Source organism: Dendrobium catenatum, unplaced genomic scaffold, assembly GCF_001605985.2.
Source record: "Dendrobium catenatum unplaced genomic scaffold, ASM160598v2 fragScaff_scaffold_80, whole genome shotgun sequence".
In the NCBI taxonomy this organism is placed as follows: domain Eukaryota; kingdom Viridiplantae; phylum Streptophyta; class Magnoliopsida; order Asparagales; family Orchidaceae; genus Dendrobium; species Dendrobium catenatum.
Window position 1 is genome coordinate 1,050,162 of NW_021318542.1, and position 19,973 is coordinate 1,070,134.

Here is a 19,973-nt window from a genome sequence, read left to right on the forward strand (position 1 = left end):
TATAGTTTGCATATTTCAATTTTTTTATCATAACATAAATGTTTTATGTTTTCAATAATTATAAATTTTGATACCTATATCTAGATGCTAAAAGATAAGGAAAATATTTAAAATGGATTATATTTTTTTGATTAAAAAAATAATTTAAATAAAATAAAATAAACCACATCAATGCTCAGACAGGTACCATGGTTTCCAAAATGGCCGAACATGCCACCAAATCGACAGGCTACAAACTATTTTTCATATATATTGTATGATTCTTTTATTAGCATCTTTAAAAAAATTTAAATTACTTTTAGCACTAGTAATTTTGATGATTTTTTAAATTTAACTAGACTAACACGAAAAATTATATATTGTTTTAAAGTGAATAGAACAATAACCGATAATCTTGTTCCATCTCCCTATATATTTTATGCATTGTATTTTTTTTTCTTTTGAACTATAATGCTTCTTTATTTTATTTAAATTCCATAACCTGTTATAGATCTTCCTGCTACTTGCGTTACAGCAAAAAATAATTATCTTGCTGCTCCCTATATTACAATTTATAAAGTAAATTTTTATTCCTTAGAAAAATCAACACTACGTAAACCCAAAATAAACAAAAAGAAAAAAAATCACATAATTCAATGCATTACAAAGAGGGAATTGAGTTAAATAAAACTAATATTGGTGATTAAATAACTCAAAACATACTGGGCTTGTGACATGCAGGAGATGTAGAGTTGCAGAAACAAAGTCTCAAGCACTTCAAAATTGACGAGACAAAATACAAAAAGAAGCAACGATGTATCTCTTAAATCATCATCAGACAGTCAAATAGAAGATATTCTCAAATTGGTGTCGATCAGACCTTATTTTAGTTTGCGCAATATAAAAAAGTAGGATTACAAGCAAAGTTGTCTGAAGAAATTAAAAAAGAAAAGAAAGAAGAAGGCTGCATTCCTGAAACAAGTTCAGAACAATCAAATCATAGAGGTTCAGAATTTTACTTCCTGCAAAAACAACAATCGGGTGAGTTCGGAGGATCAAGTAAAAAGTGTCACACTAACGTGACCTTATATGAGCATCCAATAATCACATGAAATTATTGCAATATCAACAAAGTCAGCCACCCACGCTATTAAGGTTACATGATTAAATATCATCATAATTAGTCTTATCTGACTTGAGAATTCTCATTTCACATTTGTAATTAAGAATGTCAATTTTATTTTATGTTAATATTTTTTGTGCAACTTCTAGCATTTTTTTTTAAACCCCAATTATTCAACATTAATTTGTTGGGAGATTTACATACATATAACTATATTCTTATTATTTTACATATCTAACACCTCAAATATTAATATTATAGCTATATCACCAAAATCCCTAGTTTACCTCAAATCTCAGGGGGATTTCAGTAGGAAGAAGACGTCGTGAGCTCTACGGGAGACGGAGTGATAAATTTGAGATAAAATAGGGATTTGAGTGGTATAACTGTAATATTAATATTTTAGGTGTTAGATATGTAAAATAACAAGAATATAGTGGTATGTATGTAAATCTCTCTATTTGTTTTTTGGGCACTCTTTATAGATAAATTTGTTACCCTTTGTTCTATGTCCAAATCACCTAAATCAATTATACTAATTTATTTTCAATAAAAATAACATCTTCCATTTAATATAATTCTATCTCAACATAACTTTAATTTTGCCACAATATCCCTTTAAAATATACTATTAGCTTTTCACATGCACGGTTTATGATAAAATCATTTTAAATGTGAAATTTGGAGTGCGTGATTTATATGATAAAATGATTTAGGAAAAAAATTCTGTTAGGATATTCTAGTCAAAATTTTGGTTATGATAGGCTTCAAAACTCTTAGAAAAAATTTTAAGCTAAGCACAATACATAGATGATTAATAATGCACTCAGTTCAAAATAAATCTAAAGATTTTGAAATTCATCGTAACAATTTTTTGATCAAAATATAAAAAAAAACAAATATAAAACAATCAAATTTTTATCTCACTATGTGGGGTAAAATACATAAACATTTTTTCTCCATTATGTCCTTTTAGGAGCCAAATTTTCATTTAAATCTAACAAAGCTTCTTAGGTCTACATCTACCTTTTTTAACATAGGCAAAATATAATACATCTACACTCCTAACCACATCATCGAAAAAAATATGTTTTATGTGACCAAACCATCTTACCTACCACTCATTTTGCATTCTGTCTCCAAGAGTGAAGCCACTCATCCGTATAAAAATCCTCATCTCTACAAGCAACACTTAATTTTATGCCTCTCTTTTAATAGACAACATTTTGCACCATAAAGCATTGCAAGTCTCGCCACCATCTTATAGAATTTTCTCTTAAGTTTGAGGAATACTTTTCTATCACACAACAGAACTGATGCATTCCTCCACTTCAATCATCTAACTTGAATTCTATTAATAATCTCCCCATTTATTTCACCATCACTTTGAACAACAGATCCGAGATATCTAAAACGTGCACTCTTTTAATGTCTCGATTGCTCAAAATCATATTCCCCCCACTATATCTATTACTACTAAAATTACACTCCATGTATTCGATTTTAGATCCACTCAAACAAAAACCTTTTAGACTCTAAAGTTGATCTCCATAACTCAAGTTTTTCTCTAGTCTTATCAACAAGAAGAATATCATCAACAAAAAGATATGTGATTAAAACTTATCCTTAATGACTAGAATATACACATTATTAAATCTTTTCTTTTCTAGAACTCTCCAGAATATTTCTCTTAAAATTTTATCATATGCTTTCTAAATCAATAAATATCATATGTGGATCCTCCTTATTCTCTCTATATTTCTCCATCAAACCCTCAATAAATGTATAGCTTCTATAGCAGAACTACCCAACATGAATACAAATTGATTTTGAGATATTAATATCACGTCATAACTTATGCTCAATAACACTCTCCCATAATTTTAATGTATGACATATTAACTTAATTCTTCTATAATTCACACACTCTTGTGCATCACCTTTATTCTTAAAAATATGAACCAACACACTCATTCTTCAATCAACTAGCATCTTTTGTCTTCAAAATAATATTAAAATTTTTCATAAGCCAAGAAATTCATACATCTCCTAGCATTTCCACATCTCTATTGGAATATCATCATGTCCAACAATTTTTCAAATTTTATTTTTTTAAAGCCTCTCCAACTTTGATTCCACTAATACGACGATAAAAATAAAAATCCTTATTTTCATCTAGGGTACTAAGGTCACTAAAATTAATCGAATTCTCACAATCTTCATTGAAAAAACTTGTCGAAATGTCTCATTCATATATGTTGAATATTCTCTTCTAATAAAAATACTTTTGATCTTCATCCTTAATAAACTTCACTTGATCTATATCCTTATTTATCCTATCTTTTTGCTTTGTTAGCTCATACATATATATTTCATCCTCCTTAATATCAAATCAATTAGATAAATCATTTAAAACTAAATTCTTTACATCGCATATTACATTTTTAGACTCATTATGCCCTACTCTATATTTTTCTCAATTTTCTGAGCTTTCCATCTAAACTAATTTTTATAATAAAACTTTTTATTTTTATCTTTTAATACATATTTTCATTCCAACCACCATTTTTTTATCAGGGTTTTTCCTTTTGATACTCTAAACACATACTTTACAACATTCTTAATATCACATGCTACTTCTTCCCACGTAATATTAACTTTCTCACTCACAATCAAAATTTTAAGATTTTGAATATTACTTTTAAAAATATTTTTGTTAGTATTCTTTAAATGCCCCCTTCTATTCCTTGGAACATTTTATTTTATTTTTCATATTTCGCCCATTCATTACTTTACTTTTCATAATTTGCCTCTTCATTTTAAAGTCACAAAATAATAAACGATGCTAGGTACATAAACTTTTACTCAAAGTAACTTTACAATCTTTGCAATCTAAATGATCTATTTTTCCTAAAAGAAAATAACTAATAGTAAGAAAATAATTAATATGAGTTTTACTATATTCAATCTTATAAGTGATGAGATGTTCATCTCTTTTCTTAAATAAGATATTAGCAATTACAAAATCATAAGCTATAAGGAATCTAATATGATCTAACACCTTCATTAGTCACTCAAAACTCATAGCATCATGAATGCTTTTAAAATCATCTACCAATCTACCAACATGTCCATTTAAATCTCCTATAATAAAAACTTTCTTCAAGAGGTATCTTTTATATCAATTCTTCTAAGTCATTTCAAAATTTTAATTTTGAGCACCTATCCAAACTTGCTTGAGGAGCATAAGCACTTTTAAAATTAATAATCTTGCCACCAATAATAATCTTTAAAATTATAATTATATCTCCAATTTTATTAATTTTTATAACATCATCCTTCAAACTCTTATATATAATAACACCTGCATCATTTCTAGTACAATTCCTATCAGAATACCATAGTTTAAATTCTAAACTATCAAATTCCTTAGTCTTCTCTCCAACCCATTTAGTTTCTTGAATGCATAGAATATTTATCTTCCAATGAATCATAATATATATTAATTTCATTAATTTGTCTGTATTCAAGTTCATATCTTAATTTTAGTTTCATGGACTAGCTTCTTTGCCCACATCCGCCCATAATGTAGGAACCATTGCCTATTTAACATTGCACTCGGGCACACAGGCAATTCAATAAGAAAAAAAAAATAGAAAAAGATCAAGAAAAGAATCAACATAAGTTTAGTACACGTATCACAAGAACAAGGAGATGGCTTTCCTCAAAATTAGATATTCACCCACGTGTACCACACAAACACAAAGAGGAAAGACAATGCTAAAGAAATAATTATTAAAAACACTACTTTATATATTCAAAAATTCATTATTTATGATCATAAACTCCCCAAAATCAACAGCCTCGCACAATCTTACCGCCACAAATAATAATCAAAATGACGCACGAAATCCACAGCCACCTATAGAAAAGTTGCTACATTAGGATCACATACATAAGGCACGAGAGCAATAGCCTCAACATGATACAGAGGGTCATGCATGGAGTATTGCATATAAAACCAGATTGATTACCTGATCTAAATAGCTGAATCGAAGGAATCCAAAAAAGCTAAACCAAACCAAGTCGCAGCTAATATAATAAATATAATCATTCAAGGGGAAAGAATTTAAAATATTAGAGATTGGAACTCATTATCATAGGCATGAATAAACTACGCAAACTAATATATATATACAAAAAAACTAAAATAAAATCAAACTGAAAATACCAATTTGAGCATCTAAACATAATCCTTATGTTTTGACATGAATAAACTTTGGCTTTTGCATCAATAGTCCACACAACTATGAGATTTTAGATTGTGGCAAGTTATGATAAAGGAAATAAACTATAATAATAGCTAAACAACTTAGAGAGGTGAGTGGAAGCAATGTTACGATTGCCAGTTCATATTTCTCAGTTTATTATATCAGCATAAATAACACAGTATTTCTCAGGGCCTTAAACCAAGGGTTTCTGAACCTAATCAACCTTTTAAAAATAAGGGAACCACCTACTTTAGCTAACAGGTAATTAGGGTAGTACAAGGCTTGAAGATCCCTTTTATCCGGTAAACTGATAAAATAAGGGAACTTTTAGCCACACGCCATTACATTTAATGCATTTTACAGATGGAGTGATATGTTATTGCAGGATCTCAGTCATACGAATTGTTTGGATGGGGTGAATACAAAAGACTTCAGGACACCCTTCTCTTTAATCAGTCCTACGGTCCTACCTCATCATGCAACGTATTAGGTGACTGACTGATTTCACCATTTTTAGTTACCCCAAAAAAGAAAGCAAAAAAAAATTCTAAAACACAAACCTTCACTTGGCACCAAGGTTTCTTTTCACAGGAAGACAACACCAACAAATTATTCATACTACTTGCTCAAACCCAATAGCAAATCAATGCACTAACCTTTTCTATCCTGCCAGTCCTACTATTTGCTATGATTCCCACATCTTCTCTTCAGATCTCCAAGTAAACACCGAGCAGTTTCACTTTCTCCAATCTATTGGCCAGGAGGGTAACTACCTGAGTTAAAAAGAGTAAGCCTAAACTCAAACATTTAAGTCTGGCACATAAAAATTTAAATGTACCACCTACATTAACCAAACGGCTATTACCACAGATCAAGCCTAGTAGACACTTATTTCCTATCAATATCCTTTCAACTAAATAGCACATGAATCCAAAAAACTTAGGCCATCTCCAACTGAAAAATTCATTTTTCACTCCAAAATGCAGTAACTCATCTCCAACCAAACTCCATTTCTTAACAACAACAAAAAATACTTGGTATATATTCTTTCTCATATTATTTTTATATTTATTTTTAATCATATTTTTAAATATATCAATTTTTCAAATTAGAGCTACATATAATTTTTTTTAACAAAATAAATCTTACTCGATAAATTAATTCTGAATATAAGTATGCATTTAATAAAATAATTATTTATTAAATAAAATAAAAAATTACATTAGAACACATAAATAGGAATAACCGAATTTACATTATTTAAAATGAATAACATAATTTAAAATAATCAAACACAATGGAGAAAAGGAATCATGTAGCCGACCCCACGTAGTGGAATAAAGGCTTGATGTTATTGTTATTGTATGTAAAAAATATTTTAAATTCTAAAAATAATGCGTTTATAAATTATTAATTCTTAATTATTAATAATAAAAGTATACACTTAATAATCTATAATTAATAACCAAATTTTTGGAATTTTTCAAAAAATAAAAATTTAGCGTTGAAACAATGCAACGCCAATCACTGTTCATGCCGAGAATTAAGAGTGGCTTTTGGCGTTCGATTGGAGCATGTGACGGACTGCAGTCATGCGTTTCGAGTTCCGTTGGAGGTGATCTTCTTGTCACACGAAATCATATTTACGGCATCTTGCAAATGCAATGCTTGCAATTCACAAACTCTATAAGTTTCTGTGGCTTTGATAATTTTAATTTAAACACCTAGATTAAATTAATATTATCAAAACCAAATTTTTATGTTCAATTTAATACTTGACTCTCAAATATTTCAATGGATTTGATAATTCCAATTTTAATATTTTATTATCATAATTAATCATATAAGTGGCTGAGTATAATATTTTAAGCTTTTGACTAAATCTATCAAAAAAAAAAAGATCCCATCCAAAAATAATATTACTTCTTATTTATTCAATTTGTATATTATATTTATAGCCTTAACATAATATTTTGTTGCTCGGCTTGCTGGTTACCTACCTTACATTATCCTCAGATAACCCAAGTTCAAATCATGGTAGTAGCTTAAACCCAAAAACTGTTTTGGAAACAGTTTCTGTCGTCATAACTTTGAAAAGAAATCAATTTGCTTTTATTAAACTAAGTGGGTGTTTCTAGTGTGTGTGCGCATGTGTCACTTCTTTTAGGTGAATTCAACTAATTTCAAATGATCCATCTTGAAGTAAAATCAAATGTGTTTCAAATTGAAGTCAATTAAAATTTAAACGGTAGTTGATTGTATGCAGTCTTACTTTTAGTTTAATTCGATTAATTTTAAATGATTCATCCTCAAGTCAAAGCAAACCTATTTCAAGTTCAAGTTAATTAAAATTTAAATCTTTGAAATTTGAGCTTCCATAAGACGTCTCTCAATGTCTAAGAGCTCTACTTCATTGTAATGATAGGAACTTATAATCTCCAATTAAGGAATTAAAACTCTGAAATCTCTTTTGGGGCTTTATAAATAGCCCAAAATTATTCACCAGGAATATAATATTAAAAGATATATTAAGAGATAGCTCCCATGATGTAACACTAGTTCTTGCATGAAGCTTATGTCCAATCTTTTGACTAGTGCATCACACTAATGCCATTTGACTTAATAGGTCACATGATTTTTTTCCACTTGCAATAACCTCCCCAAGAAGGCCACCCATCCCAAGAGTATTCCAACAAGAGCATGCTTATCGGAGTTCCTTGCATAAATGGAAACATTTCACCAAAGAAACTTCAATATTTAAAAGTTCTACTTCACTATATTAAAGAGATCACGGTGATAGATTGCTACTTGAATTATGATGTCTTGTTACTTGCATTGGCATTTCTCATAGATGTTCTTTCCATGTCTATATCCATATGCCATCATCTATCATAAATGCATAGTTACTTCATGGAAATAATAAAAATTTCTTGGCAGACTTAGGTTGAGGTTGTCTAGGAATGCATACTGTCACATGGGAGTAGTATGGTCAGAGATTAACTATAGATTAAGAAAGTTAATCCCAAAACCTATTGAATGGTGAAAAGATTCACGGTTAATCAGATAATATAAATTAGAACAGTCAATCCAACTTGATCTGGATCAAACCTTCTCTTCAGATCAGAGAATTATCTGTTGAGATCTTAGATTTTAACTGTGTTTATTCTTTTGATCTACCGATAGCTAATTAACTTTTATTATCACCTAATAGATTTCAATCAGCTACTTCAACTGGAATCAACGATTATTCCTCCGAATAAAGATTTGATCAATTTTGGTTAGCTACACAACAATGATGGTAAGAGTTAATTCAGTATAATTAATTAACCAGATAATAATGTATGATAGATGATTAACCATCAATAGTAGTATAATATTCAAAATAATATATAATTGATTGTGTTCAAAAGGTAAATGTTTTTCCATTGTAGATATTATTTAAAGATATAATATGTCATCATCAACCTTATCCTAACTATTTTAGTCTACTTCATGCATCTTCATTTTTCAATCATTATTGATGTGTTAGATGAGATGTCAAAAATCTTTGGGAAAATTTTTCATGCACAACTCTAATCCATGTTACCTTCAACATGCTCCTTTTCTGACCATCCTCTAACTCCAATTATATTTGCATGTCAAATTTATCTCTTCATCGCATATGCCCAATTCGCAAGCCTATTTTACAATACCTTATCATCACTAGATGTTATTCTCACAATCTCTCTAAATGATTTTTTTTGTCTAACCTTCTTAGATATTCCACACATTCAACCTAATTATCATCTCATTTATAAAGTTAACAATGACTTCATTACCTCCCAATCTCAAATTCATTCAATGTAATATAATAAATTGCAATGCTATATAATTACCTCTAGATACCCATGATATTCTTTTAAGGCTTATCCATTTGCCCGTAAAGAAAAGGATGTGATGCTTCTTACTTCTCTTAGGTCTATTTCGGACAATTTCCCCACTGGTTTGCATTTCATACAACTACTATATATCCGCCTAGCAACTACTTTCCTCGTGATTTTCAAAAAGGTTTGTGGGGGGAAGCTTTACTTGAGAACCAAATATGCTACAGTGTGAAGTTGTAAGAAAAACATTGTCCAATTCTTTAAAAAAGGAAAATATTTATAATACCTACAACTACTTAAAAAAAGTTATTTTCCTTAATGGTTTTAGAATCACCTTTATAAAAAAATATAACAGCCAAAAATGAACCCTTAGACTTCGTTTGATTCTTCCTCTCGTTTGTAAACAGGTAGTTTTAAAAACAATGGTTAAGGGACTAGAGTTTTCAAACGGAGAAGCAAATATCAAAAAGCTTCTCAAAATAGTACAAAAATGAAGTTCCCTAAAAAGCATTTCTTAGAAGCGCCCCATCCAAACAACAACTAAAAAAAAAAGATTTCTCCGTTTCTAAAGAAAAAAAGTCGAAACAAACGAGGCCTTAATAGATATTGAGAAAGCCACTTTTGAAATGATGTTAGGGTATCCAATATGTATGATGCACTCATTATTTTACAATGTTTGATTATGTATGAAGCGAAAGAGTCAAACAATACAACAACAAAGAATAACATCAAGCCTTTATCCCACTACGTGGAGTCGGCTACAGGAATCCTTTTTCCCCATTGCGTCCTGCAAATAGTCAAATTCTCATCTAAATCTAATAAAGAAATGTTATTTCTAATATTTTATAACCAAGTCTTTTTAGGTCTACCTCTACCTTTATTGATATAAGTCAAATCTAACACATCTACTTTTCTAACTGGGTCATCAGAAGGCCGACGTTTTACATGACCAAACCATCTAAGGCGACTCTCTCTAATCTTATGTCACTGGAACTACTCCAACCTTTTCCCGAATATGCTCGTTTCATATTCTGTCTCTAAAATTAAGTCCACTCATCCACATGAGCATCCTCAACTCAGCAACACTTAACTTAAAATTATGTTTCTCTTTTAATGGCCAACATTATAAGCCATAAAGCATTGCAGGTCTCACCACCATCTTAGAAAATTTTTCCTTAAGATTGAGTGGGACATTTCTATCACACAACAAACCCAAAGTATTTCTACATTTCAACCATCCAACTTGAATTCTACTAATAATATCCTCATCTATTTCACCATCACTTTGAACAATAGACCCAAGATATCTAAAATGAGTAGAGTTATTAATGACTTGATCACTCAAAATCACATACCCCTAACTAGATCTATTACTAATAAAATTACACTTCATGTATTCAGTTTTAGATCTACTCAAACGAAACCTCTAGACTCTTTGGTTGACCTCCATAATTCGGGTTTACCTTCAACTCCCTCTCAAGTCTTATCAACAAGAAGAATATCATCGGCAAAAAGCATACAATAAGGTACACCTTTTTGCAAATGTAACACAAGTAACAACTCCTACATACATTTCCCTAATGACTTGAATATAAGCATTATTAACCCCTTTCTTTTCTAGAACTCTCCATAGCACTTCTCTTGGAACTTTATCATATGCTTCCTCTAAATCAATAAATATCATATACTTTCTCTAAATCAATAAGTGTCAAACAATAGTAATAAAAATATCATGGGTGTGGGTATATATGTGTGTGCGTAATTAAAGTACAAACACACATATCCATGCATATTTCATAAACATAAATGTAAATAATAGCATATATATATATATATATATATTAGTATAATACATTTTACTTGCAATAAATTATAAATGTAATGCACAACCATTAAAAAAGTGGACGAGGCGTCCGCATTGAGTCGCGCCTTAAGTCGAGGCGGAAGTCATGCGTATCGGGGATTACGCCTCGAACTATCCAGCAAAGCTTATGATTTTTTCGCACGAGGCGTACGCATCAGAGCGTAACGCCTCGAGGTAGTACGAGGCATCGCCTCGAAATTTTTTCTTTGGTATATATGTAAATTATAGATGAAGAAGAGGTTGAGGATGAATTTTACTTTAATTATGAAGATTCTTCTGAAGACAATCAAAGTGATGATGAGCCTGCTTTGGGTCTTGATCCTAAGGGGATGTTTTATTTTTAAGTGAGTTTATTTTAAATCTTGTATTCCAGTAATATTATCTTAAAACAAATCTTCAAATTCATAGTTGACATAATATTTTATTATTATTTTTTCATTATTTATAATTTTAAATTAATTTATTTTAATCGTTTTGAGGCTTACGCCTCGCCTCGCCTCGCTTAGAAAAAACGCCTCGATTCCCGATTTCGCCTTTTAAAACCTTGGTGATGCATATACTTTTGTATAGAAGTATAAACACAACATTTAAACCAAAGCATACAAATAACAACAAATGAAACTTATAAATGCAATTTACAACTTTACAATTATATTTTTAAAGCATTTATATCAGCTCTTTTTTTTAAATAATATACAGGATTTATTACAATAATACATTATAAATTTTAAGACAAAAAATTAATAAATTATTCTAATCTATATTATATATCACTCACTTTGATAATTATTATTTTAATATAACCTAATAAACTATGCATTAGTTGTTAATATCTTATACACATATAAACATAATGTATGTTAGAAAATATTATGTCATGGATTATAACCTTTCAAGAAAGACAAGGATATAACATTTATCAATTTCTAAAACTGTGACTTTATAGCATATTAGACTAAAGTCAAGTCTAAGAATTCTACTACTCACTTTCTAGGGATGAAACCATGTCCTACTGTTCATGCCAACCAAGCAATCAAAGTGATAGGCTCCTCCAAATGGATATTCTCTATTTGAACTCCCATCCTTCAATATGGAAATTATAATTTCATTTATATCTTGATTATTCTATATTAAACATTCAAAATATGGAAATCTATGTATTGTTCTAGTAACATTGGTTCAATACTACTAATATCAAAAGCAAAAAATTCCATGCATTACACTCAAGTTTTACTTTATTAATGTTAAACATTTATATCTTCTACGCATTTTTTCATTGTTCTAATTTTCCATGGATTTTAGTAGAGATCTCATTTTCTAGAAATATGCCAAAAAATGTACTCCAAAGCATTCTACTTCACCCAGCATATTTGGTTCTATTACCCGACTAAGATCCCTCCGACCTTTGTCGTCCGTTGACTACGATCTGCAGACAACCGTCACCCGACTACAGTCTCTCCGACCTCAATCACACGACTATTGTTCCTCCGACCTCGGTTGCCCAACTACGGTCCCAACAAACTCTTTGGCTCGACTACGATCCCAACGACCTCTGTTTCCAGACTACGGTCTCTTCGACCTCAGTCGCCTGAATACAGTCCCTTCGACCGTCGTCGCCAGCCAACTATGGACCTCAGTCACCCATCACTCGACTACTATTATATGATCTCTTCGACCTTTGTCGCCTGACTATGATCCCCGAACAACTGTCACCTGACTACAGTCTCTCTGATCTCAATCACTCAACTACTATCCCTCTGACTTTCGTCACCTGACTATGGTCCCCACAACATTTATCGCACGACTACGATCCCTTATACAATCATCGCCCAACTATAGTCCTTCCGACTACGATCCTCAAATAACTATCACCCGACAACAATCTCTCCGACCTCAGTCACCCAACCACTATCCCTGCGAAAGTCCCTCTAACCTCCATCGCCAGACTACAGTCCCTCTGACCTCTGTGGCCCTACTACATTCCTTCTGACATTCGTTGCTCGCTGATTAGGGTCTTTCTGACCTTCTTTTCCCACCGACTATGGCCCACCGAGCTCCGTCACCCGACTACAGTCCCCAAACCTATGCGCGACCTTTGTCCTTTTGATTATAGTCCTCATACCACAATCGTCCTACTAGTATTTTCGGACAACTGTCATCTGAATACAATCCCTCCAACCTCTGTCGCTCGACTACGATCTTGTTGACCAAACAAGCAGGTCAACGATCTCTCAAAAATTGGTCCCATGCCATAGGATTCTTCAAAATCCAACCATTTAATCTACTCTATAGGATGTATATTTGCTACAGTGTTAAAGTCTTCCCATAAAGAAGGACATTATTTGTAATCAATGATAAACACTAGTTAAATCATTTCATTTGGGCAAGTCCTGTGGTTTTTTCACTTTTCAGAATTTTCCACGTAAAAATTTAGTCTCTCTTATGGTTTTTGCACCCCTATCTCTTATCTATGTATGTGATGGACCTTCGTACAAAGCTAGGACGTTAAACTCTATATATCTCTCTACTATCGTGAATGTTCTGGCACGCAATAAGTCTTATGTTGAAGCATAATGTAATCATACTGAGATTATGGGTTCATTTGAAATAGCTACTGCTTTTAGTAAAATCAATTATGAAATTGCTATAAGAAAGGTTATTATGGTTAAAGTTATTTCATTTGTTCGGAATGTCCAGCCATAAAGGTGTTATCTATAACTAAAAAATGATTTGTTGTTCAATAAGATTGGCGTTCCACTATTATGATTAATCAACTATTCAACTGACTGAAATGCCTTCATTATTATTAATGATTATATGAGCTCATTAAATTAGATTTCCATATTATTGTACTTTCAATTGCATTAATAAGTATACCCGTGACTAAAATCCGCAGGAAAATGGAATCAATGAACTGCTTATCCACTTGTAGATGACCAAAAAAAATGATCTAGGGGGCAAAAAACAGTAAACCAAACATCAAAAGATTATTACTTGCAAAGAAAGAATGATTAAAAACGAAATATTTTAAACTAATAAAGCTAAATCATAAACGAATAGCATTGTTTCACGCAAGAAATCAACCCAAGAGAGAACTTGATTTCCTTATGTTTTTCAATCTCAAACATATAAGCAGATAAATAAGCAAATCAACACAAATTTTATGTGGAAAAATAAAAAAAAAGGAAAAAAAAATGATGCATTATCCAATTGAATAACTTTTACTACATAAAATGAAGTAAAAAAGGATCGTCCCTTTACGATCAGTATCAATAACTATATCAAGAAAAATGATATCCTTCAAGGCTAGAGGTTGCAGCATATTTCAACACACTAACAACATGAGCTTGAAGGCAATGACAACGGCTGGAACTATAGTTGGAGACAAGAAGAAGATCAAGTGAGGATATAAGTGGGTGTCAACCATGCAAACAACATGATGCAATTTGGCCATAGATGAAAAGTTCATCGAACATAATGGTATTTTGTCGATAGTGGAAATGAATATAGAACATGGGGAGATAGTGGAAATGAATATAGAACATGGGGATTCAAAAATAACCATCAGAGCATGATCCACCTTTGAATAAATTGGTTTGAGGTTCTTCATATGGAGAACAACACTCTTGAAGCCATTGTATGAGGTGCAGCCAAAATATTAATTGTGGAGATAAGAAACATGTGGACAAGAGACAAGTGTCAATTAATCTTAAAGAGGCAACATAGCAAATCATCATCGTATGTGGTGTGCCTAAGACCTTTATAATAATAACGGAATCATCATGGAACAGTGATGAGCATCATGTCATCCACAATTGGTGGCATTCAATGTGATTAGCATCATGGTACATGCTGCTTCCGATGTCATTGTTGCGATAAGCAAAACAATCCTAGAAGGGAGGGCTAGCATTGTTCTAACTTTTCATGGTGGGAACATCTTCCTTATATGTCACACATATGAAATAGAACCAAAATCCGACCTTTCAGGTGGTAAAAAGAGACATTATCCTTATCATCATTATCACATATGGCACATATGTTATTGTGGCAAACAAATCAGAAGTTGGCAACAAGCATATCACACTAGAGATGAGAAACGCGCTACATACAGTAGATAAAAACTTGTCAAATATCTAGGAATTCTACTAATTCAGAAGACGAATGTACATCTCAGGTTGGATTTCTTCATACACCGTGTGCAAATTAAAGTGCCGCCAAATCACAAGAAATAAGTTCTTCACATAAAACATGACCAATTCATTGCCCCGATCCTCTAGATACATTTCCATTTTCTTATTAAAACGTGAAGAGGAAAATAAAGTAGTAAAACAATACTAGCTAGATCAATAATCATAGAATAATCTATACATTAAATCCAGTTTCCCCAACAGTGAATCTAAAGCAAACCCATAAGAAATGAATTTATTAACATATGCAAAAGATTAGAAATAAAAACTGAAAACTAGAATCTGCTCCTCAAACCTTTTATGCGCTTGAGCAAAGGGGGAATTCTTGAAATCCTCCTCTGCAATCGAAAGGGGAGAAGGGATACTTAGATCTAAGAACAAAACAAGAAAGAGTGAGATTTCAACTGAAGCCATGAAATTTCATTTACCGGTTAAGCCGGCAGTCATCTTGATGATAATCGCGCCAGTAATGGCAAAGCCAGTGAGGAAAGGCCAGTTCCTGTTCCATTCCCTGCGGAAGAATATCGGCCATGGATCGAACTTCCTCATTTCCCTCGGTGTCGATACCCCTTCCCTGTTCGAAAATATCTGCGAGACAAAAAGGGCAAATTATTGGGTCAGGTGACCGAACGCAGGTTCGGATAATAATAAAATATTATTTTAAAATTAGCGCATCTAAAGCGCAACTAAAGCGCAACCAAAGCGCAACTAAAGTGCAACCAAAGCGCAACCAAAGCGCAACTAAAGCGCAAGTCAAAAAGCGCAACTAAAGCGCAACCAAAGCGCAACTAAAGCGCAACCAAAGCGCAACTAAAGCGCAAGTCAAAAAGCGCAACTAAAGCGCAAGGTGACGCGGCAAATTTTTATTGGCTGTCCGAACTTATCTTTTGGCTCCGGTCACCTGACCCAATAATTTGCCGACAAAAAGAGCTCGGCTCTGGACTCCTAAAAAATGAGCTAAGAAGAAGAAGAAATATACGAAAAGATTGAATGAGCAGTTTCTGACCTTGGTTCTATTCTTGCTTTATAGGATTCACATAATTGAAAGTCCCAAATTCTGCATGAATCGCATCATTCCTTCTCGCCATTCTCCTATTCCTCCGACGCCGATGATCCGAAGCAAGTTATAAAGCTCCCGACTGAAACCCTAGAAAAGACGGGAAGATATCTTAAGAGATCTTTGAAGAGGAAGAGCAGCAAACTCCTGCCAATCAACTAGGAACGGTAGATGAAGATAATGCACACCGCCTCAATTAAATGCCTAAATATACGTTGGATGAAAGAACAATAAGCGGGAATGAAAACCTATTCGCAATTTCGCATGATGTCTCTCTTTGCGCCAAATTGCTCTTTTAGCGTCAAATCCCGCCAAATTAGAATATGCCTTAATATATATTTTTAAAGACACTTAAATAAAAGTGTCTTAATAAAGATGTCATTAAAAGTTATTTTTTTGTAATGTGTGCAACTCCTCACAAGAATATACCATGTTGCTCAGCTGCATTCATATTTTTTGTGTCATGCAAATGCCCACGACTTACTAATAAATCTCTTAGGCTTATGAATGCATCTGGAGATAGCCTAAAGCATTGGTACGCTCGGCCCGGATGGCCAACAAGCACATCAATTACATATCGATGTCCAGTGTATGACATATTAAACATATGCCGCCTGATTGATTGTTCATCATCCGAAGAAGAGCTTTCTTATATTAGAGATGGAATAATTTCAGCAATAACATTGTTGACTTGAATTTGTAATTCAATCATGCCACATAAAACATCTAACAGTACTCCACGCAAATAGTTAGACATGGCTGCATAAAAAAAAAGATACCAACATCATTATTCCAAATCAATTAAAGCATCGTACAACCAAATAACATGAAAGAAAAGATTACAACATTAACCAAACTAATCAACACAAACAACATATATCAATCAAAGTTAATCAAACAATTACAACCAAACTTTTGACGAGTAAAAACGAGGATGCATGCTAACAATATATTATATCCACTCATTTAGGACATCGCCTTCCCAAGTCATCAATATGGCTTTGTTATCTATGTTCTCTTTAAGTGCATCATGAATGGCTAAGAGTGCTTATGTTGTAAGATTCTCAAATTTGCCTAACTTGATCAAGAAATCACGCATACTATACAGATTCGTTTTTTCAATTGTCTCTCTAAAGACAATGGCATTATTGTTTGACTGAAGTAATAGTTCATTAAGATTTTGCAACCCATTTTTCCTTTTCAGTTGGTTGGCTTCTCGCTATATCTTTTTGTACGTATCGTTGGACTTGGGTCCATTTCTACACTTGGATCTACATCGATGGTTTGAGGTTGGTCGTCGGGTGGCGTTCCGTTCATGTCATAACTGACACCGTTAGCAGCTAGGAAATCATCCTCAAAGTGTGGAGCATCTTCCTCACTATTTAAGTTAACCACTGGCTCAGACATCTTACTACATCTCGCATCACTTCCCACTGTAGTGTTCTCGGCACAAATCTTATCAAATATTTCATACTGATGGAAAGGGTGCCTTCTAAATCGAGCTACCTTTGGGTTAACCTAGAAAAATGAAGTTTTGTTGATTTAGATTCATAAAATTTATGAATTATGTGTAATTGTAAAGAACAAAATAATACCTATTGAATTTCATCACACAACTCGTCGGTAGCTACAGGGATGTGTAATTCCTCGTCCTAACCCCATCCGCTACAGTTTGTTAGTTGATATGGTGTTATAAAACCAGCCTTCATATTTTTAAATCTTATCATTACGGACGAGTTAATATAGTTTGTTTTAAGACGCATGTTTAACACAGCAACTAAGCTAGCCCATTGGTCCTTTCGCATATTCCCATTACAAAAATTGCCATTAACATATTGTTCCAATAGCAACTCACCAAGTATGACATTATGATCTTCTGACCACTTAGGATTTCGAGTTGTGCTTTTGGGCATGCCAGAGTAAATTGAGATGTCATCACCATGACGACGTGGCTTACTACTGCTTGCACGTCCAACTCCTTTGCCTTTTAGAAATTTATGCATTGCAGTCAGACATTAACGAGGATATTATTTCTATGAAATTTAAAAGTTGTGCAAATAAGTAAATTTTTTTTTAGGTTTTCTTTAAGAACTTTTACCAGTCTTACATAGGTAGATAACATTTGATGACTCGTTGTCGCTCACACTTGCTACATTCATATCGACGAAACCTAGATTTTTATTACAAGAGCATATATTCTCATTGTGTTATATTTGTCAATCAAATTAGTACAATACTTTCGATAACTCTAAAAACATGCTACAATTCTATAAGGACAAAGTTCAACTAAAGATCAAGACTTGAAGCCAAATTATATCATTGCTGCCTAAATAAATGGTATTACCTTGAACTTCAAATGAAATGCCAATAGTTCAATACACAACAAGAAAAAAAAATTAAAAACATTTTCAACAAAATTGTTGCCACAAACATACATTACAAAGAGCCATATTCATCATTTGTACACTCAATTAATTTTTTTTGGAATGAACGCATAAAATTTGGAATACAGTACTTAAAATGCTTGGAAGCATATATCAGGAATGTGACAATAGAAATTGCTCTATGTCGTGCTCGTGAAGAAAAAAAAATGATATGTTCGCTCTGTCTCGCTCGGGAAACAGAAAAAGAAAAGTTCATCTTCGCTATGTCGCTCTCAGGAAGGGAAAAAAATGGCAGGTACCTGCGCGACCTTGAGCGAGATCCGGCGAGAGTGCTTCGGGAGAGCGCTAGGGCGCGGCATAGGATGAAGAAGAAGTGATGTAGTGGAAGATTCGACCTGCAAGAAGGATTTTTGGCTCCCAATAATCCAGGGAAGAAGAGAAACAAGCTTCAAAAGCTTTAAAATGATCTAATATTCATCAATGCCTTTCTCCTCTTACACATTTCCTATATATAATGCCAAAGTAAGGAAAAACTAGAGAATCCTAGAAGATTCTAGAAAACTTATAACAAACTACATAAGCTATTCTAAGGGACACTTTAGACTTAAAATGCTCCGCATCATTCTCCCCTTGTGTCAAAAGAGCTCGACCCCGTCGAGGCGTGTTGTAGAGAGGGAGGTAGATGTAAAATTTATAATCAATCCACCTGGGTCGAATACTTTGCATCGCGGATCCATTGCTTCTCTTGTCCTAATTAAATCATTTTGGAATGCAATAAACCTTAGAAGTTGAAAAGGAACACCCATCTGCCATGCTTGAGATGCGGGAAGCAGCACTTGAAAGTGGCTGATGTGGGAGATAGATGTTGTCTTCCCTATAGGATGACTATCAAATGTCTTTTGTACTGTCTTGTCCTGAAAAATTAAGTCACTCTCAGCAAGGAAATTGTCAACACCCAATTGCCCGAAGTCATTAGCGACATTACATCGAGCACCTTGTGAGCATGGCATTGGATACGCTTTGTCAGCGGACTTCATATCAAGCATTTGCACATTGCCAGCGTCCAACTCCTCACAGGTTTGCATTAAATAAAAAACTGTGGGCAACACCTCATCCAAAAGCTCCATCGCAGAAGAGGACCCTTCGTTTTGAGAACCTAGTCTCATGCAGGACTTTAGAAACTTCATCCTGACTAAAAACTCTCTAAATTGTTGCGTGCTCCTCATATGCATGTCCACTTTTTGC

The 19,973-nt window shown here is 32.9% G+C and overlaps 1 protein-coding gene across 1 annotated transcript; it reads right to left on the bottom strand.

Annotated features, from left to right (window-relative positions):
• Nucleotides 1–773: 773 nt before the first annotated feature.
• LOC110104505 lies at nt 774–15,892 on the bottom strand. Its single transcript, XM_020833655.2, has 3 exons — nt 15,716–15,892; nt 15,583–15,625; nt 774–1,001 (listed from the first exon to the last, which is right to left on the bottom strand). The coding sequence occupies exons 1-3, from the start codon at nt 15,834–15,836 to the stop codon at nt 995–997; spliced, it is 171 nt and encodes a 56-aa protein (XP_020689314.1). The 5' UTR covers nt 15,837–15,892; the 3' UTR covers nt 774–994.
• Between the last annotated feature and the right edge of the window lie 4,081 nt (nt 15,893–19,973).